Source organism: Ambystoma mexicanum, chromosome 10 (assembly GCF_040938575.1).
Source record: "Ambystoma mexicanum isolate Mex_15411 chromosome 10, UKY_AmexF1_1, whole genome shotgun sequence".
Taxonomy (NCBI): domain Eukaryota; kingdom Metazoa; phylum Chordata; class Amphibia; order Caudata; family Ambystomatidae; genus Ambystoma; species Ambystoma mexicanum.
Genome location: NC_090932.1, coordinates 768,505,473 through 768,532,733, shown reverse-complemented (window position 1 = coordinate 768,532,733; position 27,261 = coordinate 768,505,473). Strand labels below are relative to the sequence as shown.

General features: G+C 42.9%; 1 protein-coding gene across 2 annotated transcripts in view; it reads left to right on the top strand.

Annotated features, from left to right (window-relative positions):
• The window catches only part of STRIT1 (small transmembrane regulator of ion transport 1), a 95,261-nt gene extending 87,024 nt beyond the window's left edge, over nt 1-8,237 (top strand). For both annotated transcript variants that reach the window (XM_069618418.1, XM_069618417.1), the window contains 2 exons: nt 7,511-7,609; nt 7,715-8,237. In XM_069618418.1, the coding sequence (XP_069474519.1) occupies nt 7,511-7,605 (95 nt within the window). In that variant the 3' untranslated portion in view covers nt 7,606-7,609; nt 7,715-8,237. The remainder of the gene's footprint in view (nt 1-7,510; nt 7,610-7,714) is intronic.
• The last annotated feature ends 19,024 nt before the right edge of the window (nt 8,238-27,261 follow it).

Sequence of the window (27,261 nt, the reverse complement as noted above, 5' to 3'; positions counted from 1 at the left end):
ATCCTGACCGAGCTTGGACCTGTTCTGGCGTCCCTTCTAAATCTGTGTACCACCCACGGCCTCAGTAAGATGAGCTGCCCTCCCTCCCACCCCTTCTATCCCCACCTCAAGCCATGACCAACTACAACACGTACCCCACCACCTACTGTGTGTTAGACTGAGCTCAACCCCGCCCGACCTGGTCGCTCCCCACCCACTGGCACCCGCGTCCTCTCTATCCTCATAATAGGCTTCCTGCAGCCTCATTCATACTCCCAGGTGATCGCTGAATTACAATCAGAGAATCGCACATTGATCAAAGGCGCTACGTCTCACGAGCCCCTCCCAGTAATGTACATACCTAAATACTATTGTTGCCTTCAACTTGGATCCTAGCAGCGCCGTGACTAGGTCCGGGCCACTGCCCGACTCTGCTTCTTCCTCAACTATTGCGCTACAATCTCTTCCGGACCACTGTACACCACAAACCCCCCCTTGGATTTGTCAATGGACCTTGCTAATCCCCTAACCTGTTTCACAGAACGTGGCTAGTGCCATGTATTGATTGCCTACCTGCTAATGCCCTAACCTGTTTCACAGAACGTGGTTAGTGCCATTTATTGATTGCCTACCTGCTAATGCCCTAACTTGTTTCACAGAATGTGGCTAGTGCCATTTATTGATTGCCTACCTTCTAATGCCCTAACCTGTTTCACAGAACGTGGCTAGTACCATGTATTGATTGCCTACCTGCTAATGCCCTAACTTGTTTCACAGAACGTGGCTAGTGCCATTTATTGATTGCCTACCTGCAAATGCCCTAACCTGTTTCACAGAACGTGGCTAGTGCCATTTATTGATTGCCTACCTGCTAATGCCCTAACCTGTTTCACAGAACGTGGCTAGTGCCATTTATTGATTGCCCACCTGCTAATGCCCTTACTTGTCTCACAGAACGTGGCTAGCGCTATATATTGATTGCTCACTGTGCTAATGCCCTAACTTGTCTCACAGAACGTGGCTAGTACCACATATTGTTTGCTGATTTAAGACTGATTGTTGGTTTGAGCTTCACACTGTGGCCCCACACCAATTTGCAAATGTACCATATTGATGCCCTAGCTTGTATTGTAGAACATGGCGAGCGCCATATATTGATTGTTGATTTAAGACTGATTGTTGGTTCGAATTTCCATACTATGGGCCTCATTCCGAGTACGGCGCTAACCAATGGCGCTATTAACGCCTTGGTTGACGCCGTACCCGGACCGGCAGCGCCTTGGTGGTTGGCGGAATTACCGCCCCATTCCAAGGTTGGCGGGGCGGTAATTCCCCAATCCCCATTTACCCTTCCCCATTCCCATTCTCGCCCCATAGGGCATAATGGGAGTGGGGAAGGCGTCAATTACGCCACCGTAAATTACGGTGGCGTAATTAACATCAAGGTCCCTTAGCGCCATGGTATTTAACGCCTGCTAAAAGCAGGTGTTAAAAGCACCATGGCGCTAAGGGAACTCGGAGTATGGCGGTAAGGGATTACCGCCACCGCTCTCGTTAGCGGTGGCCGCTATCCCTTAACGCCATACTCGGAATGAGGCCCTATGGCCCTATTCTAACATGCCTAACCTGCACTACAGAACTTGGCGCCACCTATCCCAGCTACTAATTCTATAGAAACGGTATCTTGACCATATACTACTATGCTCCATACAACTACTAGCCAGACTGTCTACATCACAGTCCTTATACAAAGCATTACACTCTACATCATGTTACTCCATCCATCCACCTTGACGTCCTCCATTATTTCTAATAATACTACTACTAAACTATCTTTGGGCATGAAAGACTCTAATAATCCCATACCAAGCAATCCTTGCCCAACCGCGTCTAGGAACATACGTCTCAGAGCTAGGTTAGCCAAAATATACGAGCCTCCTATCAGCTCCCTCCCTACCATAATAGAAAAAGGACTCCTAAAACTTTGCCTAGCCGATCGACTACAAGCACAAACCCAGCTCACAACTGTGACCCTAGGTCAATAAACAGCATAGTCAAGTACGGCAAACCCATACCTTCACAAGCTCCCCAACTGACAACTACAATCGCTATGAGCCCTCAGATCAAAGGAGCTTTAATAAACTCCAGATCCCTAGTAGCACATGCCATGGAAATTGCTGACCTGATCCAGAGAGATGACCTAGATTTCCTCGCCATCACTGAGACATGGCTACACCCCGCTGCAGGTCCCATGCTTATGCTAGCAGTCCCTGATGGCTACTCTATTCTGAGACAAGATAGACTAAAACCCAGAGGAGGAGGCATCGCTATATTTACAAATGTAGCCTCTCCATGAGATTAGTCACCCGATTGACATTCACTCATGTGAACTTCTATCAGTTAAAGTACCACTCACCAATGCAGAAACCCTTAATATCCACTTGATATATCGCCCCCGCCACCGCCCGGGAGGATGATATTAACACTATCCTGTCTAGTAATCTCAAAAGCTCAACGCAAGTACTTCTACTTGGAGACCTTAATATGGGCTTTAATGACCCTTCAGATCAGCTTGCCCTAACTACAGCTAACATCCTCTCAGAACTTGGATTCACCCAAAGAAGTAAAACTTCCACCCACAACAAAGGTAGAATACTTGACTGGGTGGCAGACCATAACTGTCAAGCCAATATCCTCTCCATCTCAACACTAGCTTGGACTGACCACCACCTTGTGTCATTCATGATCTCTACTAACAGACCCCCATCTCTACCCGCCCTTAGGGCTCCACCTACACTAACTAGAAACAAAAAGAGTATTACTGTGGATAGACTTATCCCAGCCATACTTCCCATCCTCAACATGCTCCCAGACAACTCCGATCCCGAGAGCTTGGTCGAGGAATACAACAAAATTATGACCATCTCTTTGGACCAGATGGCCCCCCTCAAACTTAGACCAACCAAGCCTAAAACCCACTTGAATAAATGGTTTACACCCTTCCTAAAAAACCTAAGGCAACAAAAAAGAAACTGTGAGGCTGTCTGGAAAAAACTACCTTCAGAAGCTTAAACTTAAACTCACCAAACTCTCCTCCCTTTATAAAAAAGAAATATGGCTAGCTAAACAAATATCCTTCGACACACGCGTATCCCAAGCCAAGTGCAATATGAAGGAACTATTCACCATTCTTAAAGAAATAGAGACCCCTACAGCATTACCTGAGACATGTACGAAGGATAAAAAATGGTGTTCAGATATCCAACACGCCCTAGCCAATAAAATATCCACCTTACAAAACAAAATTTCCAGTAAAACAGCATCTCTAAATGACCCTCCTCCATCCAAAACAATTGGGAATACCAATGCTGATGAATCCACCCGATTCAACTTCACCAAAGTTTCTGTTCCTGAAGTGGAAATAATTATTTTGTCCCTTAAACCCTCTAACTGTCAGGGCGATCTCTGTGCTGCGCAGCTCATCAAGGATGCTTCTCTACTGGTATCATCCCTACCAACCTTAAACAATCCTGGGTACTCCTACTCCTAAAAAAACCTACTCTTGACCCATCTACACCTATCAATTATTGGCCAATTACTACAGTGCCCTTCCTTCTAAAAATTCTGGACAATGTAGCTTATATACAAATACAAAAGCACCTGGAACTACACCACCTACTAGGAGCCAGACAATCAGGCCTCCGTCCCCAACACAGCACGGAGACAGCCCTCATTGATCTTAAGACCCAAGTTGATGAGTTTAGAGATAATGGCAAATCAGCCCTACTCCTCCTCCTAGATTTCTCGGCTGCGTTCGACTTGGTTGACCACACTATTCAATGCAACCACCTTCACACAGCAGCACACTTCTCTGACAACACTGTCACCTGGATTAGATCCTTCTTAGATGTTAGAACAATGAGGGTCTTCTCGCCTCTAGCAGCGGCCGACCCCATACCCATCACCTGTGGTGTGCCTCAGGGATCTTGCGTCTCGCCCACACTTTACAACATTTTTACTAAGCCCCTTTTCGATGATTTGGATCATCTCGGTATTACCTACACTAATTATGCAGATGATACCCAGATCCTCCTCCCGCTTTCAGGGGATTATGAAAAGGATTTGGCCTTGGTGAATAGAGTGTACATCATCATCCAGGCATGGATGGCCACGCATGGTCTATGTCTGAATGATGATAAAACCGAACTCATCATCCTGGGCACCCCCTCTAACCTAAAAAAACTAGGATCTGACTACTCCTCATTCATATTTGATGGCAATAGCATCAAAGTAGAACACGAGGTAAAAACACTAGGCTTTTATCTTGACTGAAACCTCTCATTTGCCAAACAGGTCAACTCTCTACCATCCTCCACGGTTTACAGGTGCAAACTTATTCGCACCTGTAAGCCATTTCTCTCTGACAGTAGCTGCACCATCCTGGCCAGAGCCCTCATCCTGTCTCGCCTGGACTATTGCAATGCCCTTTATTTAGGATTGACTAAAGCTACTGTCAGAAGAATCCAAACACTACAAAACAATGCCCTTATAGCGGCATTAGGCATTTCCAGAAGAGATCACATCTCTGAGAGCAGCCGACAGAATAACTGGCTCCCAACCAATGACAAAATACATCTAAAAACCCTGTCGCTCACCCACAAATCTCTCAACAATGCTGCCCCATCTACCTGGCGAAAGATTCCATAAACGGATCTCCCTGAGACACCTAGATCAGCGAATAGAGATCGCCTCTCCATACCTAGTTTCAAATGCTCCACAATCTGAGGCAACAGCTTCCCCGTGAAAGCAGCCATATTGTGGAACTCCCTGCCTCCCACACTGAGAATAGACCAATCTTACCAAAACTTCAGATCCAACATCATTATGTGGCTGAAATCTAACGACCAATAAATGATAACTCTTGCTCAGCATGTAGCTAGGACTCACTGCCATGGTACCCTATGCCTGTATGGAGTTTATCCCTCCTTGCTACCCTGGTGTTAACTACAACTGCCCTACGCACTGCTGTATACTTGTACTTTCTCCGCCTACCCGGCTATATCCACAAACACCTTAAACCTTGTATATATTGTTGCCGTAAAATGTCGGTATCATTTGCATATACCCCTCTTGTGTCCTACGCCTGTAAATAGGTACCATTTGTCTATACTTTTTGTAATTAATTACTTGTATGTTGATATTATACCTTTTCTGTTGTAACTAAGCCTTGCACATTCTTGTAACTGCTGCGCCCTGTTACCCCCGGGTATGATGCGCATTATAAATAATAAAACAAACAATATTGGACCACACGCAAATCTGCCTGTCATATGCTCTCCACAACTGCATCACCTTCTAATGTAATCATGTAAGAGAAGTATTTAATAATGCTTCCCATTACTGTCAAGGCACCCTCTACAACCTCCTATGTAAGAAATGCGCCCAGATGTCCACGGGCTAGGAACGCTATACAAATGAACAAAATACAAATACAAATACAAATGGGGTAACAGCCGCCCAGCCTACAGGCACTGAATAATTATGTCCAAAATAAAGATTTAGAAATAAATAGAGAAAAATTACAAAATGATGTGCATGACAACAAAGCATACATGGCTCTTTGAAGGCAGACCTATTGGCTAGTACAAGTGTATTGTTACCTGGGCTTTAATATAACTAATTATATTTCAGAGAAGCCAGGTTTGATGTAAACAAGTAATGTATGTAGCTTCCAGTCTAAGATAGTTCGACAGGCAATACAGCGAATGTATTGGTGTCTATGAGTTTAAACAAACGTTATCCCTATGCTGCTATAAGGAATTCTGTTAAAAAGGACGTTAGTTAACAGCTGGGTTCAATGAATGGAAGGGGTAACATGGTAGCAGAGGTTGAAGTGGAGGGGAGCGGTCGAGAGCGGTGCTCCATAACTTTTTATTTTTAAGTTTCACCGTTCCTATACTTTTATTTTAAAAAGAAACCATTCTGGAATGGTTTAGTTTTAAAATAAAAGTGTAGGAAGAAGTAGAAGCTTGCCTTTCAGTGCACTGCACTATACATTCCCTTAAATAGTAGGTGTGTTTGTTTGGGGGTTTGGATTGTGTGTGGGAGGAGGCACAGCAATGGGCTTTGAGGAGAGCGGGGCAGTCCATCAGGGAACATAGTTCCACTACTTCTTTTCGTACACTTCGAACACTGCATGGCAGCACATTCTGCAACTTCCAAGTTTTCTACCTAAATCTATTAGAATGAAACCTGACTTCTTTATTTGTATTCGAGTTAAAAAGGAAAGCAGGCCTCATGCTGAGGATTATGGAGGCTACTTCTGGTGACATCTTGCATATTTTGAGAAGGGACTTAGCACTCCGTAGGAATAGCTTCACAAAGTATTTGACAGGAAAGTGAAATGCTTTGATGGAAAATTGATTGTACTCTTTGCTATAATCTTGGCAGTCAGTTACTCTGAAAAGAAGCAACAGACAGGAAATGGGCAAAGCAGGCTTATGACCGAGCCAAAGGTTCCCTGAAGAAGAGGACAGTAGTCCACTTCAAGTTATTAGAAGACCTAAAACAACTAATATAAGTGGGTTATGTATCTCTAATGGTTAGTCATAAGTACAGATAGGAGGGCACTTGTTTTAATTAAAATGTTGTGTAAAGGGGACCAGTTACGCTTGCACGTACATGAAAAGAGTTCTCTTCCATGCAGTTTTCGCTATCTGCAACACCAAGTGGAATGAAAGGAGTAAAAACAGTCACAATCAAAAACCACTCCTTCCTTTTGCACTCCACTTTGCAAATAATGTAAATGCTGCCCGTTATTTATACAAATGCTGCATCCATCCACGCTTGAGTTCCTCCTCTATATTTTGTAGGCTTCACCAAATGAAGTAAATTTGGTATTGCGGCAAAGAAATAAAAGAGTAGTTTGGGGATTGAGGGGTACAATGGGCCTAATTCCGAGCATGGTTATAATTCCAGTGGAATTAACACCAGCCACATTTTCCATTACTGCCCTACGGTCCGACAGATCAATCTTGAGGTTTGCAATAGGGACAAAAGCGCTGTTATTGCCCATTTTTGGTGTCATTGGGTAGTGGAATGCAAGGCACATTGCTACCCATCGCGCCGGATTTACCACACGCGCGCCATCTGCCATGGTAAATCCAATGGTTCCCGGATGCAAAGTGGAGGATTTACCTGGAGGTAAATCCTTCACGTCACCTCCAATCGCTGCATTCAAAGGTGCTCGAAAGAGGCGGTCATTCCGTTACTGCCAATTGTTGGCAGGCAGTAACGGCTGATTGTTTCTATCTGAACAATTCCTCATATTTGAGAAATGGATTGCAATTGTTTAAAAATGTGCTTAAGTACAAGAACCAAAGAAACACATTGCATGAAATTCGCTACACTGCCTAACCTTGTATTTTGTTTACTTAAACAATAGGATCATCACCGCAATCACATGGTATCCGTGATTTGCGATCTTTGATGTGTTGCTTACTCAAATGAATATGCTCTCGTTTCTCCACAGGGCAAATCCCCTACACGCAGTTAATTGTCCCCGCTCTCCTCGTGGCCGGCTGGTTTGTGGGATGTGCAGTGATGGTGTATGTTATCTTCTCCTGATGAAGTAAGTTACATAACACTGCCCAAAATATGCAACAATGCATATCTCAGAAGATCATTTTCCGCAAAGCCTCGCCATCTTAACTTCAATGTAATATTTGTTTTGCAGGAATGAAGATTTCTGAATAACCTCAGAAAGCAAACTCAGTTGTTGCATAAAATGTACACTCGGAAATAGGTTTTGTATGCACTGTGAAGAATTTGTTGTAATATATTGTCTGAAAATCATGGCTCGGTTTTGCATTAGAGGAACACTGGTCATACGTGACTGTGTACAGTGAATCAACAATATCGCTTTGGCGTAAAGCGCTATACAAATAAAATACAATACAAATACGTAGGATTTGCCATTATGTTAACGCCAACAACTATTAAAAAAAAAAGGAGGTAACCGAGATTTCTTATGCGGCATCAGATGCGAATGACTTCGAAATTAGACACTGCACAGAACCACATCAATGTCAAGAATTTGAACATTCTCTGGCTTAACGGCACACATGTTATCCGGTGGACATATGGAGGATGATCTGCTTTGCCTTTTGCCATATCTGTATTGCATTCTAAGGACTGGCTTAATATCACGCTTTCCTATGTTTAATAGATGATGTTCTATTAAAATGAGTTAACTCTCCTGTGTTTGTGTGTGTCTTTACATTTACTTTACAAACACTTGTGTATAGGCGGGTTATAAATGCCATATCATATCATATCATATATCACTTCCACAGAAAATCAAATATTACTCATGGTAAGCATTGGTGGTGTGTACAAGGTTTGTACTAGGGATGGCCGTGCCAAAGCAGTCGCCACTATGTTAAGGATGACACAAATGCATGGGGCCTCATTACGACCCTGGCGTTAACCAATGGCGCTATTAGTGCCATGGTTAACGCCAGTAACTTACCGAATCTGCCATGGTGAAATGGGGAATTACCACCCCATTCTAAGGTTGGCAGGGCGGTAATTCCCCATTTACCATTGGCCCTTCCCCATTCCCATTTTTGCCCCATAGGGCTCAATGGGAATGGGGAAGGCGGTAATTACGGTACGGCAAATTGCGGTACCGTAATAACCTTCAAGGGCCCTTTGCGGGTCCCTACTTTAACGGCTGGTACACACCAGCCATTAAGGTCGGGAGCCGCAAAGGGACCTCGTAGTAAGGCGTTAAGGGGTTAACGGCACCACAACCTTTTACGGCGCCATTAACCCCTTAACGCCTGGGTCGTAATGAGGCCCATTGACTGTCTTTTTTCAGGGTTTCACTCCACCAGCAGAATCGTTTTAAAGGTCAGAGCAAGGGCCCAATCGGGCACACCAATTGGCACTCATGGGAGAGGCGCCATTTCATCAGGTGGCCAGGAATGTGGGCTAAATCTGGGAATAACTGCCCGCATTTTACCCGGGCCAATTGTGCTTCTCACTTAGGTATTTTTGACACAGCCGTCGCCCCTGCTTTTCTCCTTTCCCAGAGCTCTTCCTCTTGGAATCGTGCACGCCGTAGCCCTCACCCTGACCCCACATGTGCTTTTATCTTATCGCCTTCTCTGTGCCATTGTCCTGCTCCATGGCCTGCTTGCCCTCTTCATGAACATGGAAATAGTAAAGAGACTAGCACCCTTAACTATTTACTATGTCCTGCCACCATCACTGTGTGTGTTTTATTTTTAAAATAATGCAGTGGGCACCGTATGGATGAAACGGGTTTCACTTTATATAAATGCCTATTGCCACACAGGACGTGGGCAAGGGTTTTAAATAGTTTTAACGACCACATTTGAGGCCCTGCGCTCGAGCCTCGTTGGGCTCAAGCCTGCTAGGCTTAGGCTTGTGGACCGGTACCAGCGCTGTTACCTACCTTGTCCACCCAATCAGGTCCACTAGCACTGTATAAGCACTGAGGAGAGTGGTGCCAGCTAATCAGGAGATTTAGAAGGCAGACATTATCACCAGTGACAAGCATGCATTCCACTGTTGCCTTACATCCCACTACCTTAAGCTGAAATGTTTTTGTCTTCCACTGCTGCAAGCTCACCTTCACCCCTATCACTGCTCCCAACCATGTCTGTTTCCCACTCCCCATTTATGTAATTATCCTGACATGTATTTACTTAAAGAAAATTGGGCAGATGCTATTTGTACTTGTGACACAGGGACATAGGCTACCCCACCTGTGTGGCACTTGCTGGTAGTGTAATGTCGCCCAACAAATTGATCATAACATTTGATCTGTGCATGAATAAGAGAGCACCAATATTTCTGTTTTCACACATATAACAGTTTTTATTTTCTAATAAATCCGTAAAAAAGCCTGTGAAGGCTGATGTGCATGTATACACATCTTCAACCCCCTCTCTAAGAGGAGATTTAAACAAATGCCATCATATTAAATTTTCATATGACTAACAAATTGTAAAACAGTTTTTTGTGAGGGTTAGTACAAGTTGTGACTTAGAATGTGGTTGATATATCCACACGTCTGTCTAGTCGACACTTCTGGTGTTTCTGGCATGAACTGGGTGGTTTACTGTTCTAGTGCCGTCTTCAGGACTGTGCAAGTGGACTGGGTGGTGTCACTTGTGTACCCCGTAGCGGAACATCTAAAAATAGAGGAATAAAAATCAGAACTTTAGTGTTTCTCTACAGGGAATAGCGATTGCCTGCATGGTGTGCTGCGACGTGTCCTACCTGAGCCGGTAATTGTAGTGTCACAGGTGCTGAGAAGAGGTGCAGCGTTCTTCTCTGTAAACAAACCTTCTGTGCGCCTCGTTTTTCTTAGTCCTATTCAAATAGGATCTGCAGAGAATGTCCAGCTGGATAGAGTGCAAAAATTAAAAAAAGCTTGTGTCATATTTGTCGTGTCTGTGGTTGCTAAACAGATCTATATGACTGCATGTATCGTGGGTCGGGGCACTTTTATTCATGGATCACTTGTATTGTTACATCTTTGCCTAGTTAGTGATGGCTAGCGTTGGCAGACCCCGATGGGGAGCTGCCGACTTGTGATCGGTACAGGTACTACATTAAAAAATGTGACCGTGCTGCCATTTTGTAAACGGTGCTCCGTAGTGAGCTAACCCTTCTCGGGTGTTCGTTGTCGGATGAGTGATCCAATAACGTGGGCAGGACCTGTCGGTGGCACCCCCCTGTCTAATGATTGCAAAACATCATTATGGGCGTATTGAAAAAAGAACCGCTCTGTGGTAGGAGACGGTTTTACCTTCGTCCGTTCGCTTTGTGGCAAAGCTGTAGCGGCGATAGTATTTCTGGCCTGAGCATGCGTGTGTGTCAGATATAGGCGCGTCACTTGTTGCTAGGCGACTGCCATGCACATTGCGCATGTGTGTATGGATAGTGTCCACCGCGCATCAGTATAAGGATAGTGTTAGTGGCCTGTACGTGAGCTTTGACCTGGCAAGTTGTGTGAACACCTTTGGGCGCCCGGGACCTATGTGTGCAGGAATGGCGCAAATTACATATGGGAAAACATTAGAGCTGCAAATCAACACATCTGTGTGCAGTGAGGATCAGCACCTCGATTAACACAACACTTAATTCTCGGGTAATATTATGATGAGGTAGTGCTGTGCCTAGTACCAACTTATGTAATTTAGCAGTATTAGTAACAAACTTTGTGCTGGCATGTGTTAGACCAATCGCCTAACTGATTAGGTCTTGCCCATGCAGATATTGCACATTGGATACAGTTGCCAAAGGGTGACTTTTCATATTGGAGAACATACGTGTGTGACCACATTCACACCAGTCAGTAATGCAATCAGAAAAACGATCCTCCAGAACTGGAGCATACTACAAACAGAAACCTTCACACCAGAAACACCAAGATTCACATTTAAAAGGATCACAAACCTGAGAGACCATCTAGTACACACATTCTCTACAGAAAAACCAAAGAAGCCAGACCAAACCACTCTATGGCACCTCCCAACCGTAGTTGGACATTATAGATGTGGCAAGTGCTCGGTGTGTCATCTTACACAAGACCAAAAAGATATCTCACTCAAGGGCATAACCTGGAAGTACAAAACCTTTTCCAACTGCCTCACAAAATGGAGTATCTATATGATAAAATGTCCATTTAACCTAATGTACATTGGGAAAAGCAAGCGAGAAGTCAGGCAGAGAATCTGTGAGCACAGATCATGCCTCAAGAACAATGTCAAGGACAAACCTATGGTGGCACATTTCGTCAAAGAAAAACACAAACACACAGAATTACGATGGTGCATCATCCAAACCATAAACGCCAAAGTCAGAGGAGGAGACAGGGATCTGGAACTCAGAAAATTGGAGCAGAAATGGATACACCGCCTAGATATGGTAAAAAAATGGACTAAATGTTTCAATTGAATGGAACCTGTTCTTCTGAAAATAGGGGTTCACCAACACCCTAGACACCGAGGGGTCACAGCTAAATTACCATCTAGACAGGAGACTTATAGGTAGCCAACACTGACACAGATCTCCAGCATGGCTATGTTTTCTTGGTGTTCTTCCCTCAGGCGTCTCGACAGGCAATCTGTCAGGTTGGTATTTCTGGCTGTTTTCCATGCTTTCCTAATGATGGCTGACGGATATCCTCTTGCTTTGAGGTGATTCTCTAAGTCCTTACCATGGAGATCATATTCTGGTAGCGTGGTGCTGTTCCTTCTTATTCTAAGGAACTGTCCGTACGGTAAATTTTCTTTTAGAGCTTGTGGATGGAAGCTGGTGAATTTCAGTAGCATGTTCTTATCTGTGGGTTTGCGGTACAGAGTTGTGGTGATGGTGCCGTCTTCTGCTCTGATGATATTGAGGTCCAAAAAGGCTATGCTAGTGGTATCATGGTGCATGGTGAAATGTATGCATTTGTCTACGCTGTTAAGCCAAGTGTGGAAGTCTTGCAATTTGGTCGTTGTTCCTCTCCAGATGTTGAAAATATCATCGATATATCGTACCCATTCACTCAATTGGTTCCTGTATATGTTGTTTTCGTTGTAGACAAACTGGTTTTCCAGATTATCCATATATAGGTTGCGTTGCCGATGTCTGGGGGAAATGTAGAGCCCATGCTTGTGCCCCTAGTTTGTTGATAGAACTGTCCCTGGTGTATGAAATAGTTTTCAGTGGGTGCCAGTCGGATGCATTCTTGAATGAAGGAAGTGGGTGTTGACACATCTGTTCTTCTGTCCAGATATTCTTTCAGTGTGTTGATGCATTGATTTTGCGGAATGCTCGTGTACAGAGCTTCGGTGTCAAAAGTGACGAGGATATAATGTTATGATGTCTGTATGTTGTTGAGGTGGTGTATCATCGCTGTGGTGTCCTGAATTAATGATTTCATTTTTCTGACTCAGGGGCAGAGGAAAATGTCTGTATATATGGACAATGGCTCGAGTAATGATCCAATGGCAGATACAATTGGTCTTCCTGGGGGCTTAATGACATTTTGTGCATTTTGGGGGTGCAATAGAATGCTGGTATAACCGGGTGTTCTTTTATGAGAAAGGCCTTCTTATCTTCATCGATTCATCCTTGTGCGGTGGCAAAAAGCATGAGGCTTTTGATTTCTTCTAGTGTGCGTGTGGTCGGGTTCGTGTCCAGTTTTTTGTAGAAACGGGTGTAGCTGAGTTGTTTGAGAATTTATTCATCATATAGATCTTTGCCCCAGAGGACTATGCCTCCTCCTTTATCGGCTGGTTTGACAGATGCTATTTTTATACATATTTATATATTTAATGAAAAAACTTTAGTAAAAGTTTAGTAAAGTTGACAAGTCTATAGCAACAAAACCCTGAAATTCAGTGGATGTGGAAAGTCATGACCAGCTTAGCACGCTCCCGTTGATCTCCCCCATGATGCCGCTGCTCCCATAATTCCATTTTGTATGTAATTGTGACTCCCTTTTGTTATATATGTATGTGCTTATGGGTTTTTCAACGGGAACGCACTGAGTTCAGTTGGTCATGACTTCCCACATTTGCTGAATTTCAGGGGTTTTGTTGCAATAAATGTGGTCAACTTAACTAAACTTGAACTAAATGTTTTTCAGTGCATTTCAAAGGTTTTGTTATACCACAATATTATTTGCGCCACTGGCCACAGCCTTTGGCCCTGTCCACTATAAATGTGTATCAGGCCCACTAGGCACTAGGCCTAATAGGCAGTTGCTGGCCTATAGTTAAGGTTATACGTATGAGCCATAGGAAATCCAAAAACTCTATTGCTAATACCTTTTGACTTGGTGGACGGAGTTCGCTGATATTTTCCAAACAAGGACTTTGTCCAAGGTTTCACCACTCTGGAAATTCTGGGAAAGATTTTTTAAAGAAATGAACAAGTTATTATGAAAGCAAAAAAACACTATTTTCAGCCTACTCCCATTGGAAAAAAGTCACATTTTGGGAACGAAGCACATAAACCACTTGGTGAAAGTGGACCAAATAAGAAACAACTTGGGCACGAAGCGCTGACTCGATTACCTGGATTGGTTTGGGGTAAATCCGTCCAGCAGTTTTTAAAACATTCTCCAGGAAAATGGGTGCCCCATGTTCCACAAAAAATAGCTATAGTTCCCATGGTTCCCAAAATTGCATTGCCAATAACATTTTACCTGCGGGATGGATGTGGATGAAATTTGCCAAACAAAACATTTGTCAAGGGCCGCCTAAAACTGAAAAATTTGGGAACAATACCCTAAAAAAACCCAAAACGTTGTTACATTTCCAGTCTACCCCCATCCATTTTCCCATGGAGAAAAACTACAATTTTTGAACAGCCATAGAGTGAAAACCGTTAGGCATATTTTGACCGAATAAGAAACAACTTGGGCACAAAGCAGTGACTTACTGTTCTCGACTGGTTTGGGGTAAATCCATCTAGTAGTTTAAACAATATATGACAGAGATGGGAGTACCCCCTTCTCCTTTAAACCTTTATATCAGTGTTGGTGCTTTGCAGCAGAGAGACTGAGAGAGGGTAATAACGTGTGACTTGCTGGATGGATTTGGATGACATTTTCTAAGTAAAATGTATTCCATGTGCCCCTTCAAACTGGATATTTTGTGCATAATACTTAACAAAATGAAAAATGTGACCCTGGAATCGAACCTGTGGTGCTCTGTGTCGTCTTGCTTCCAAGGCGAGCGCGTTGCCCAGAGCAATTGCCAGAGCTTTAAGATTAAATCTAAACCTTCCAGCCATCACCTATTTGTTTTTAGGAAGAAAAAAAAAAAGCCACAATTTATGGAATGAACTCACCCATGTCCTTAGAGAATTTAATAACCTTCTCAACTTCTCAACATCAGAACCTCGGAAAGAGACTCAAATCTCTTCTGTTTATATAGTCACTGCTAAGGGAACAATGATTGTTTTAAAAGAGAGCACTTAGATGGGCTGGCTGAAGGCATTATATGAATACCAATAGGAATAGCAAAAATAATCTTATCAGGCTAGAGGTTTTGAGTGGCAAAGAAGACACCATGTGAAGTTGGGGATTTGGGGGTGGGTTGGGCAGCCCGATTTGTGTACAAAATGTTCGTATTATCTCGGGAAGACCATCGGAATCACAAGACATTAAAGCAGCAAGAGCGCAAGAATTGCTCAGAAATAAATGTGTGCCACACAAAGCGATGAGTGATATGGGGTAATGGGAGAGGGTTAGGGAGGGAAAAAGCACATTGGTAGATTGAGGGAAGAAAAGGGGAAAACATATTGAGTGCCTGTGAGAACATGGAAGACTTTTGAATTCCAACCTTTTTTCTCATTATATGGGGAATCGGCGAATCAGCACTGTAAAACTGGAATTTCTGTTATTGGAAATGATTATTGTGAAATTATCACAGGAATAAGGAGTTATAAAAAAAGTTTAACATCTGCAGCACCTACTGGGCAGGGCGCAATGGGTGCTTGGTAACAAATTAATGGTGTAAAATGGCCAGTGGCTATGGCTAGTGAGCCCAAAAGAAAGCTAGTAGTGTAACATGTATAGACACCAATCGCCGAAGGCAGTAGCTATTGAGACCTAAAGAAACTGTGAAACATGTACAGATGCCACGGCTGTAGGCCATGGCCACTGGCAATGGCAAAAGGCTACGGCTAGTGAGTTAGAAAGAAAACTATTGGTGCAACATGTAAAGCGGCCACGGCCAAAGGCCATGGTTAGTGTACCATAGGGAAACTATAATATAACAAAACTCTTGAAATTCAGTGAAAAAACGTTAGTTACGAAAGTGTCAAGGTGATCAGATTTAATGCTACAAAACCCCTAAAATTCAGCACTCAAATTTCAAGCAAGTGCACTTTAACTATGCGCCCCCGGTAGCGCATGGCGACAATGATGGCATCCCCGGTGACATCACTAATTAGATCACACATGACATAACTGATGACATCACTGATGCATTACTAATGACATCATACAAGACATCACTGATGAGATCCATAATTACATTATTGATTATATAAGTTAGAATATCTATATATTACATATTTATATTTTACATGTTATCCTTTAATAAATATTACAAATGAATATTCCACAAGCACTCATATTATGCATGTGTACTCGTCTATTGTTCTGCCATCTTCCTATTGTTATTTTTATTTTTATTTTTATTGTATAGTTTATGAGAAACTTTTAACAAATCAATCCATCACTACACATTAATCCATCATTCCATAAATAGGCAGCGAATACATCATCCAAGAAACAAAGAGACAATGCTACTCCTCTTTGTTTCCAAGGAAGCAAAGATTTAAAAAAATAGCTCCAAACAGTTTTAAAAACAGCCATTGCCTTCGCTACACCTTAAACACATTTTTTGTGTCCCTTCCTCTCTATTTTCTACTAGCTCTATTCTCCATTAACACATTTGTCTTCTTTAAGGATTTTTTCTAGGAATCTTGTCAGAGCACACGTCAACCTAAAGTCTGTACAACCGCATAACACTTTGCACCATTCTTCATCACTCCGATCTATGCTTCCCCATCTAAATTCACCAAAACATACTGATCTCCGGTCGCTCAACCTGGGGCAGTCCATGATTAGGTGTTTTGGTGATTCTACATGCTTCTTGCAGAATTGACATGTACTATCAACGGTCGTCCCTCGATTCCTGCAACTAAGGATTTCCCTGGTGCATAGCAGGTTCATTCGAAACCAAATGAATCTGTCATGTTGGTATTTACTGGGGATTTTTTCCAAATATTTTGGTTGTCTTTTTAGATGTTTGACATCTCCACTCAGATGCTGAAACATTTTGTACTGTTTTTCTTTCTCCCAAGTTTCTGACAGTCATTTGCCCATAAAATTGTTTTCACAAAGTTAGTTTTAATTGCTGCTCTGTTGTACCCATCTTTGTTACCATTTTTAAACATTCACAGAACCACAGCCTCATTGGTCCATCCCTTTCCCACCCAGCTTTTAATATTTCAAACTGAGCTGGGCTGTCTTCACTGCTTAACTTCTGGAAAAGGGATACAGAGTTCCAAACTCCCCTCCCATGCAATGATACGAGACCAAGTTCATACCTGATAACTGCCATCAGTACACAGTTTGGGAAGCCTAGTCCTTTTTTGCCAAAAGATTTCTTCCAGTTTCCCAAATCTTCCATGACACACCCAACGTTGCCTAGGCGCCATGGTATATTATCAGTGCCACCTTTTGGTTATAGAACTTTATCAATGGGACCATCGAAAATCTCCCATATTTAGTGTGAATACTCCTGCCTTGATTTGCCAATTTTTTAGTTTTCAGTCTTAATTCCCTGATTCTCATAAGGTTCCTGGGATTCACATTCGCATTTATTCCCATAACTTTATATCTTCCATTGGTTGGATTATGGATTCTCCCAATGTCCATCATCAGAGCCCCTTCCTTTTTGTACTCATTGGCTGAATGATTAATACCTCCAACGTAATTGTGTTTATCTTGAGGCCATTGAGATCTGCCTACGACTGCAACATTGCTAGCTTTCGCTGCAGGCTAATTGGGGTCTGGTCAATAATGACTAGGTCATCAGCATAAAGTAAACATCCGAACGATGCCCCTGTTATTCTTGGTGGAAATTTTCCCGACACCTTCATTGCCAATTTTAAGTCAGAAATAAACAAGTTAAACCACACAAGTGCTAATTGGCAGCCTTGCTTTAAGCCTCTGAATGTACCAATTTCTTTTGTCAGAAGACCTGCTTGGCTTAATCTCACTTGAATAGGTGTATTTGAATACAGTTCCTCCATTGCATGGATTAGTCCAATCGGGCATCCCCAACATGCAAGCTTTCCTCACAGGAGTTCACGACCTATTCCACCTCCTCCTTCCAAGTAATTGTTATGTTTCAATCCGTTCAATCGGGGATATCTGCCTTCTCGCCATTTGGTTTGGCAAATAAGCCTCCAAAGTCTTAATCCACTTTGCTTCCGGCACTGGATTAGTTTGGGCTTCCTGTTGGTTGAGTTCACTTTCATTTAGGATATCCCACAGTCCTCTAGTGTTATTTAAAAAGGCTAATCTAAGCATAGTCTCTGCGTCTTTTTGCATCATCACACCTCAATGGGTTTCAGACAATTTGTATATTGCTGTTTCCAATTTCGGCAGCATTTTGGGTGTATTAGAGTGGGCACATTTTTCGTTGCTCTACTATCTTTCCACATTGACTTTTTTTGTTCAACGGTCTCATTGTCATAAGAATGTTTAGGCTTAAAATTGAGGAGTCTATTTCCCACACTTTTTTGTCAAAGCTTAACAGTAAGGGGGTGTTCACATATTTTTTGGCCAGTTGTGTAACCTCAGCTGAATTTATGCATAGTCTGTGTTGCTTTGTCTCCATCTCTACACTAACTGGCCAACGTTCTGCATCTATCTCCCATGGTGCATTCCAAATTAATTTTACAAGGTTGTGTTCACTGTTTGGCGCATGAATTACTTCCAGTGATAACGCCTTGTTATAGACATTCTGCAAAAAAATGTCATAGTCTAAGATTGAATTCTGATTACCTCTGTGCCACTTTGGGGCACTTGGGATGTCTCTGGTTATTTGGCCATTTAGCACATATAGGTTTCCAGCTTGAGTTTCCTCTATTCACTACTTAGCTCTCTCTTTCTTTGGATTTTGTGCACTTTTTATTTTACACTCTTCTATGATCTTCATGTTAATGCAATCTATATTCAGGTCTCCACATAATATCAACCACAAATTCTCATATTTACAATACATGCTGTACACCACGTCCATCACTGTGCCCACAAATCGGTTTGTTTAGCACCTCTTGTTGTTCCAGGATAGGTTAAGTAATACTAAGAAGTGCTTCCCCCTGCCCTCACATCCATTCATTTTAATAATTACTGTCTGGATGTGAGGACAGGGTGACCAGACCTCCATCACCTCCAGGCCAACTCCATTTTTTATGGTAGTTATTAAACCCGCCATTGGGTGGCCCTTCAGCACCTTTGTCAGGCTGTTTAGTAATACATTATAACCATCCACTGTTGGGTTGTGTATCAACCAAGTCTCTCAGAGACACGTCCTTCATTTCTTTCTCAGGTCTGTTGAATAGTTGGGCAAATCCCCTTGTGTTCCATGTGCCCCCCCTGATCATATTCTCCTTTCCCATATAGCGTTATCCTTTTCTTTTTCCCACTGCCAAAGCACCCACCAACCAATCCCATGATCTGGATTCTTGTAGCGAAGTGTTTCTCATTTTTGTTTGTTCATCAATCTTCCTTTTAGCCGCCCCCTTCAGATCAATTGTTATTTGTAAAGGGCCCTGTTCTGTATTTGCCTGAGTTCGATCTCTAGGATTGGTCTGCACATTTGTACTACCCTGCAAATATTCCTCCTCTGGGTACCTCCACCCCACCTTCATAGTCAGCAGTTTAATTTTCCTTTCATTGTTCTCCCCACCCATTTTCAGACCCACCTTGCTTAATGCAATATCAAATCCTAATGGTCGCAGCATTGGCGCTGCCTCAACTAATAGATTCCGTATTATGTTTGATTTAATGTGCACTTGAACCAGGCCGGGATTTCATTCATTTCGAAATTCGACAATTGATATGTCCTCTGATTCAATCATTCTTAATGTTAGGATGTGGTGCAAAAGCCACATCACATTATTGTGATTTAGGATCAAGTCATCTTTTGTTCCTCTCTAGTGTTATGACAGTTGTTTCTGCAGCCAGGCTTTTCACATTCCGTTGCACTCTCTTGTTTTTCAGTCTTAGTTCTCGTGAATTTGTCAACAGTTCACCCATTAGTTGTCAGTTTGGGTCCTTTTTCTTAACTTCGGCTCCAACTCTCCCCGGTTGCCCACTTGACTGTAGATACGATTGCTCGATGATGTTAGCAGTCCCATCTTTGAGCAACAAGCTTTATCTGCTAGCAGCCATTGTTTTGAATTTTGGGTTTACTACCTCCTCCACTATTGACTCTATCTCATTTCTACTTAAATCTTTTGGCAGTGATTTTGCATGAACATCAACTTCCTTCTGATCTTCAATCTCATCATCATCATAAATTGAAATATTCCACAATTTAATATGTGTAGAGGCATTGGCGTTCTTTCCATACTCAGCCTCCACTTGGGTTTCTACATTTAGTATAACAGACGTATCTTTCTGCCCTATACTTTTTTTGGCATCAAAATACTCTTGATTTGATAGACATTCTTCCATATTTCACAAGAATTTCCTTGACCCATTGGTTCTTGCTGTTTTAATCTGCATTTCATTCTTACTTTTTTTACTTGCAAAGCTTTGTTCTCCCAGGCTCGCTGTTTTCTTTTTTTCTGTGAATAGAACATTTCAAAGTTTACCTTATCATCCGCCCTATTTTCCAGGTTTCCTGTCGACTGCTCTTTTTCAACATACTCTACCTCGATGATAACGTCATCGTTTCCTTCACTATACACAGGTCTGGGGCTTCCACATCCTCTGATATTCCCTCCATTACATTGCCTCCATTGAATTCATCTTCGCCCTCTCCACCTTGTGCATTTTTCATGTTACTTTCGGCAGAACATGGATCTAATATAACACCCTCTATTAAAAGTACCTCCTTTGTCCATCGACTGGTCCTTTGAGATACTTCGGGATTTGTCTCGAGGTTTACACTCTCCCGACATTCACCGGGCACTTTCGAACTTCTTTGTTGATTTTTCTGCAATCTGGCCAGCTCCAAGGCCTGCTTTCTGGCCTTAAAACATTATTTTAGAGCTTTAATCTCTTGCACTAGGGCTTTGCTTTCTATCTTACCTTCTTTGATGGAGTCTAATATTTGTCAATCTCTCTGTATACCTTCCTTTCTGATGGTCTCCAGTATTTCATGTCTCATTTTCACATACGCTTCCAGGTATATCAACTTCGAATGCATCATTGCAGTGAAATTTTTCTGATCCTTGAAACTATCTTGTATTACCTCGTTTAGCTTCAAGAATGGGAAAGAGAGAATGTTAGGGCAGACATCAGAACTGCTTGGGTGTCCGGCTCTAATTTTTTAGTTTCATGAGATCTATTAGAGATGTTTATCGTCTGTGTATTTTGGTGTTTTATCGGCGTAAATCTCTCTCTTTTCCTCTGCAACTCCGAAGAGCAAGAAGAGCAACATGATTCTGAATCACTTTTTTGCACCAAATGTGTTTATCTGTGGTTTGTTTTATTTGGTCATTGTGTCTTGTTGTATTATTCTTCGTGTATCCTCTGTGCTCTTGGTGAGGATCTCTTGCCCAAAGTCCCTGCGGATGATATTTGTCCGCTGTTTCTGGGCTTTCTTTCTCCATGGGGCTCTTTAAGGAATTTTGCTTCTGATCTCGTCCACAGGAATATTCCATCTGGAGGGTCATTTTGGCAAGATCCATTCTCTGCCTCGCTTGCCGGGATTTGGTCATAGTCGTAGTCATGGGCATGGGCATTCTTCTTTAATAATATACCCTTCCCTATTTCAAAGGGTCTACTCCTGGGAGGGCCATTAGTCCTCAATATGGGGGAAAGGACAAGCACTGAGGTTAATTGGTTATTTGTCCTATTGGTTACACTTGCATCACTAACACTAGTCTTTGCAGTGGCATCATCTGTTTCTAGGTTATTTCCAGTCATACCACATTTTTCCCTGTATTATTCTCATGGTTTGGGGTGGCAGCCAAACATATCATGTGCTCATCATTACGTAGCGGAATTGCCACGTCTGTAACAAAATCTTCCTCTACTTAGTTTTCCGTTTTACAATCCCCTTTTTTCCCCTTCTTCCACCCCCTTTCCGCTGTGGGTGGCTTCCCAAGTTCCCATCCTGGTCCACACCCCTCCATGATGTCAATGGTAGAGTCTAGGTTTTTCATCATTTCCATCTCCGTTGGACGATGTGATTAGTTTGTGTTCAAAGCATTGCACCTTCCCTCCCCCTCCCTCTGGGTCCACTTACAGGGGGGGATTGAAGTTGAAGTTTCCAAGGGCACAAAGTTTGTCCAAGGGTGCCATTTCAATTTCTGCCGTACGGACTGTAGAGGGTAATTAGGGGGCCTACTAAATCAGCTCGATCGGCTGTAAAACACAGTCTGAATTTTTCGAGGTGCGTGTACCTTTGTTTAGCGCCGCAGTCTCCACCGGCACAGTTATCAATACCTTTGGGGATGAGGAGGGAGAGGCTCTAGCCAGGAATTGGTCTTGCATGGTGTCTTGTGCGCTGCAGGACCTCTTTTGCAGAAGCGCTCGCCTTTTCCACCTTGTCCCTCATTCTATGAAGTTTTGCTAGGTGGACTCTTAATGTGTATACAGACTTCACAGGGATTCACAGGGCTTCATGGCAAACACACTCACCACACTCTTTTTGCAGGCAACAATGGGCAGGTGCTGTTTTCCTTTCACCTCGTACTCCCCAGACTGAAAATCAGACTGAGAAGTCACAAGTGTCTTTAATAAGCAGTAATCAGTAATGATCAGTAATGAGCGTAAAGTAGGAAAATGGGCAGAGAAAAGGCAAGGGGAAAACAACCGGCAGAAAAACCAGAAAGGTCCCCTCTGATCTCATACAGCCCAAGGCGGCACGTCAGCCCTCTTTACTCATATAACCACCGACTGACAGGGACTCGCTGCTTCACTGCCCAGCCCACGTTCAACTGGCTCATGTTTAATCAGCCACTGCCCCCTCTTGTGCCCTCTCTTATATGGCCCGGAATTGGCCCGAATTTGGCCCACTGTGCCCACTGTGCCTCGGGATAGCTTCAAGCTCGGCTTCCCATCACTGGATGCTTGGCTCAGCTGGGCTTCACTTCACGAAATTAGAACCTATTCTCGCCTGAACTCGCAACAGCCTCACTTCTCTCAAGTTGCTGCTTGAGGAAAGGACCAAGGAACGAGAAACGAGTATCAAGCCGCACTGCGTTTTGATACGTGTGCTCAAAGTCTCACCCACAAGCAGCTTCCGACACTCTGTTATTAAATATACTGAAGTAACATATATATCAAGAGAATGACCCAAAATACTTTAACATACATAATGGGTGGTATTGTGGCTGATGTCATCAGTGAAGTAATCAGTGATGTAATATATGATGAAATTAGTGATGTCATCCGTGATGTAATCTCTGAGGTCATTATTGTGGTCACATGCTGCACCACAAGGGGAGAGTAGTTAAGGTGACTTTGCCTGAATTGTCTGCCGAATTTCAAGGGTTTTGTTGCGTTACATTTTCACCTTGATCTCTCTTTAACTGAGGTTTGTTCAATGAATTTGAAAGGTTTTGTTATAATGTATTGTTCATCTTAACTGTTTTCAAACTAAAAGTGTATTAAGTGAATTGCAAAGGTTTTGTTGATATGTATTTTTCACATTAAATCTGATCATCTTAACTCTCTCTTAACTAAAAAATGTTCATTTAATATATACACCATTACTCTGACTGAAGGCCCATGGGTGCTACTAGTGATAATGGCCATGGGGCAAGGCGTTACAGTGTGGTAACATCCCACTGTCTGCCAGTAATGCAGTTCCTAGCAATGTGTCTCCTTTGTCTTTCCTTGTATAAAGAGAGCAATATAGCATCATTGGGTGGAATGTTTAAATGAGGTGATGTAATCCCAGGGGGTGGGCTAACCCTTTTAGTAACAGCCTGGTGTCATTGCTGATAGAGTAAGGCTTCACCCCAGGGTTATATCACCATTTGCACACATCAAGCTGCGCTTGACTGCTCAAGTGAATTTTCTGCGTTGATGATGGTGACCTCATCAGCACGCACGGAAAAGGGACTTCACCAGTCTGGTGTGGCTTGTTGATGTTGTGTGTGCTAAAGACGGTGTAAGCAGGAAGCAGAGGAGACCACACATGATGAGGGGCAATGGCAGTGCAGCACTCACGATGCCTGGAACCGTTTTGCACCAGCAAATAAGGCCCACATTTTGAGCAAACTGATTGGCTGTGCCCCTTGGCACGGGTGCTTATGATTAAAAAGGCAACACTAAAAAAATCAAGACATCAACCACAAAAAGATAACAAGCTGAGTCCGCCAGGTAGGGATAAGAACCTTCATCCTGCTGGCAAACATGCATGTCTAGGATGAATGGTTAACAGGCTTGGCATCGTGGCGCATTTGGTGTGGCGTGGTTGTTAACGGAATATCAATGTGGTAACGCAGCATGCAAACGTATACTGCCCCCTTATTGGTCAACGCAGTTTCATTTTCCCTCTTCATCATCCCAGTCCTTTGGTCAGTAAGGCTGAACCCAGGCCAGAGGCAGAACATTTTCCTTCAAATGTTTCCTCTAGAAAGAAAACAAAAAGCTCCTCCCATTCTCCCTACCTGTCTCTAGAGATGAAACAATTGTCAGGTAATTTACCGACTAACTTATTAAAAGTGTGCTGTAATGGTTACAAGAATTGGCGGGGTGGACGGTCGTCCTCCCCAGCAATCAATCATTGTGCTTAGACCTCTCTCCATCTCTTTGTGTACCTGCACTGAGGAAATAGATGGACTGCATAATAAGGTGGATCGCATAATGTTCCGCAGCAGAAAGAGGTGGCGGCTAGCAGTCTGAGAGAGACATGAGCTAGAGAAATTGGCTTTGTCTTGGTGTTTGCCCACAGAGAAAAGCAAACATGTCAGGAGTTTAAACTGTGGAGCTGTTCTTTTGTGTATGTGCAAGAAGGGTTAATCAAGCTCGAGGCTCCTGGCGCTCCTAGGGACAGAAGACACCATGTGTGATCTGCAGGGGTGTTCCTCTTGTGAGAACGCCCACAAACATAAACAAGGCATTCATTGGCCGAGGCAATAGCTTTGGATATTGGATCGAAGTTGTGGCTAACGTCATCATATGCAGAAGAAATTGCATCATCCAGACGGCACTTACATGATATGGTAGGTACCTTTATTATAGGCCATGCATTCTATCAAATGAGAGCACTTGTCTCAGATGGCAGGTTTTGACATTCAATGCTATGTACTTCATTCAAATGGCCATTATCAGCATCGATACTGGCCCAACTCACATTGCCCCCTCACTGCAGCGGTTTTTAAGGGGCATGCAGGTAGGATATATCTTTTTTTAAACTTACAGGTTGCGGGGCTTGGGGGCATAGAGAGGGGCACAGAGGGCTTATCCCCCATAAAAACTTCATGTGAAAATGGGGAAAAATAGGCCATGCTGAGTTGGCACACTGAGATATCCATTAGCATCATATGGAGGGTATTGTTATCAAATATGGTGTTCACATGCAGTTACCCACATAATACCAAGATTCTCAAATCGAATATCCAGGTACTCCCATCACATGACAGGCCTTGCCATCAATGCCAGGTATTCACATCATGTAACAGGGAATTCTATTGAATATCATGTACTCATACCACAGGTCAATTCTTGCATCAATTGTCAGATATTCATATCATATGCCCATTTATTCTAATCATAGGCATTTATTGATTTTTGTCATTTATATAGCACCGTTCACTATAATTATGGTCCCAACGTGCTGGTGGTTGAATGCTCTCAGAGGGACCAATGTCCAAAAGTATGGGAAGTTGGAAGGTGCTATTATGCGTGTGTGCATTTCGGCCATTAAAGTTATGAGAGGCGGCCAACAACCTATTAGTCACCCATGGCATGTGGATGGGTGGAAGGAGGTATACTAGGTGCTAAGTGGGAGGGTGTGTGAGAGGATAGACAGTTATGTGTGTAGCTACCATTGGAATTTTTTGTTGTGAAAGGTAGCTGCTTTCATATGGTAGGGGTATTGTGAAAGCAGATGTGTCTGGGGGTGAGGCTGTGCCTTTGGCTAAATTTCAAAGGTATTGGAATGCGAGAGGAATGAATGGGTTAGCTATACATTCAACATTGTTTACCCTTTGGATTCCAAATAGGTGCCAAGAGCAGTCCTTGGTCTCACATACAATCTAAGTGCAATAGAATACCCACCCTCTTTGTGGATCTTAGAGTGATAGATAGCTCATCCCCAGGTCCTTCTGGTGCAATAATATTTCCACTGTAAGTGTCTAGGTGCCGTGACAGTGCCTGCCCACATATGTAATAGAGTATGACACATTGCCAAACACCATATGAATCAAATGCAGCTATTTCTATATGTATTTATCTTCATCCTTGTCGAACCAATTGCTTCCACCTACGTGTAGCACATTTCCTACCCCCAAAAAACAGCTAAGTGCAACATATTTCTTACCTCCAAAATCCATCTAGGTGTAACACATTTTTCAGCCCCCATTATTCAAATAAAATGCTGCATTGTTCCTACCCACACAATCCATCAAGTGTAGCGCATTTCCTACACCCAAAATACAGCTAAGTGCAATACATTTCTTACCTCCAAAATCCATCTAAGTGTAACTTATTTCCCAACCCCCAAAATCCGATTCAAATGTGGCATATTTCCCACCCCCAAAGATCCATCTAAGTGTATCACAGTTCAGACCCCCAACATTCCTTCGAGCTGTAACATATTTCCCAAACCCCAAAATTCAATTCAAATATGGCACATTACTCACCCCCAAATTTCCATCTAAGTGTATCACAGTTCCTACCCTCAACAATCCGTCTAAGGGTATCATAATTAAAGCCCCAGCATACCATCTAAGTACAACACTTTTCCTACTGCCAACAATCAAAGTGTACCATAGTTCCTACCCCATTAATCCATCTAAGTGTATCACAGTTCCAACCACAACACACCATCAGTGTGAAACAGTTCCTACCCCAATATAAGAGTATCACAGTTCCTACCCCCAACTATCCATCTAAGTGTAACTTATTTCCCAACCCCCAAAATCCGATTCAAATGTGGCATATTTCCCACCCCCAAAGATCCATCTAAGTGTATCACAGTTCAGACCCCCAACATTCCTTCGAGCTGTAACATATTTCCCAAACCCCAAAATTCAATTCAAATATGGCACATTACTCACCCCCAAATTTCCATCTAAGTGTATCACAGTTCCTACCCTCAACAATCCGTCTAAGGGTATCATAATTAAAGCCCCAGCATACCATCTAAGTACAACACTTTTCCTACTGCCAACAATCAAAGTGTACCATAGTTCCTACCCCATTAATCCATCTAAGTGTATCACAGTTCCAACCACAACACACCATCAGTGTGAAACAGTTCCTACCCCAATATAAGAGTATCACAGTTCCTACCCCCAACTATCCATCTAAGTGTA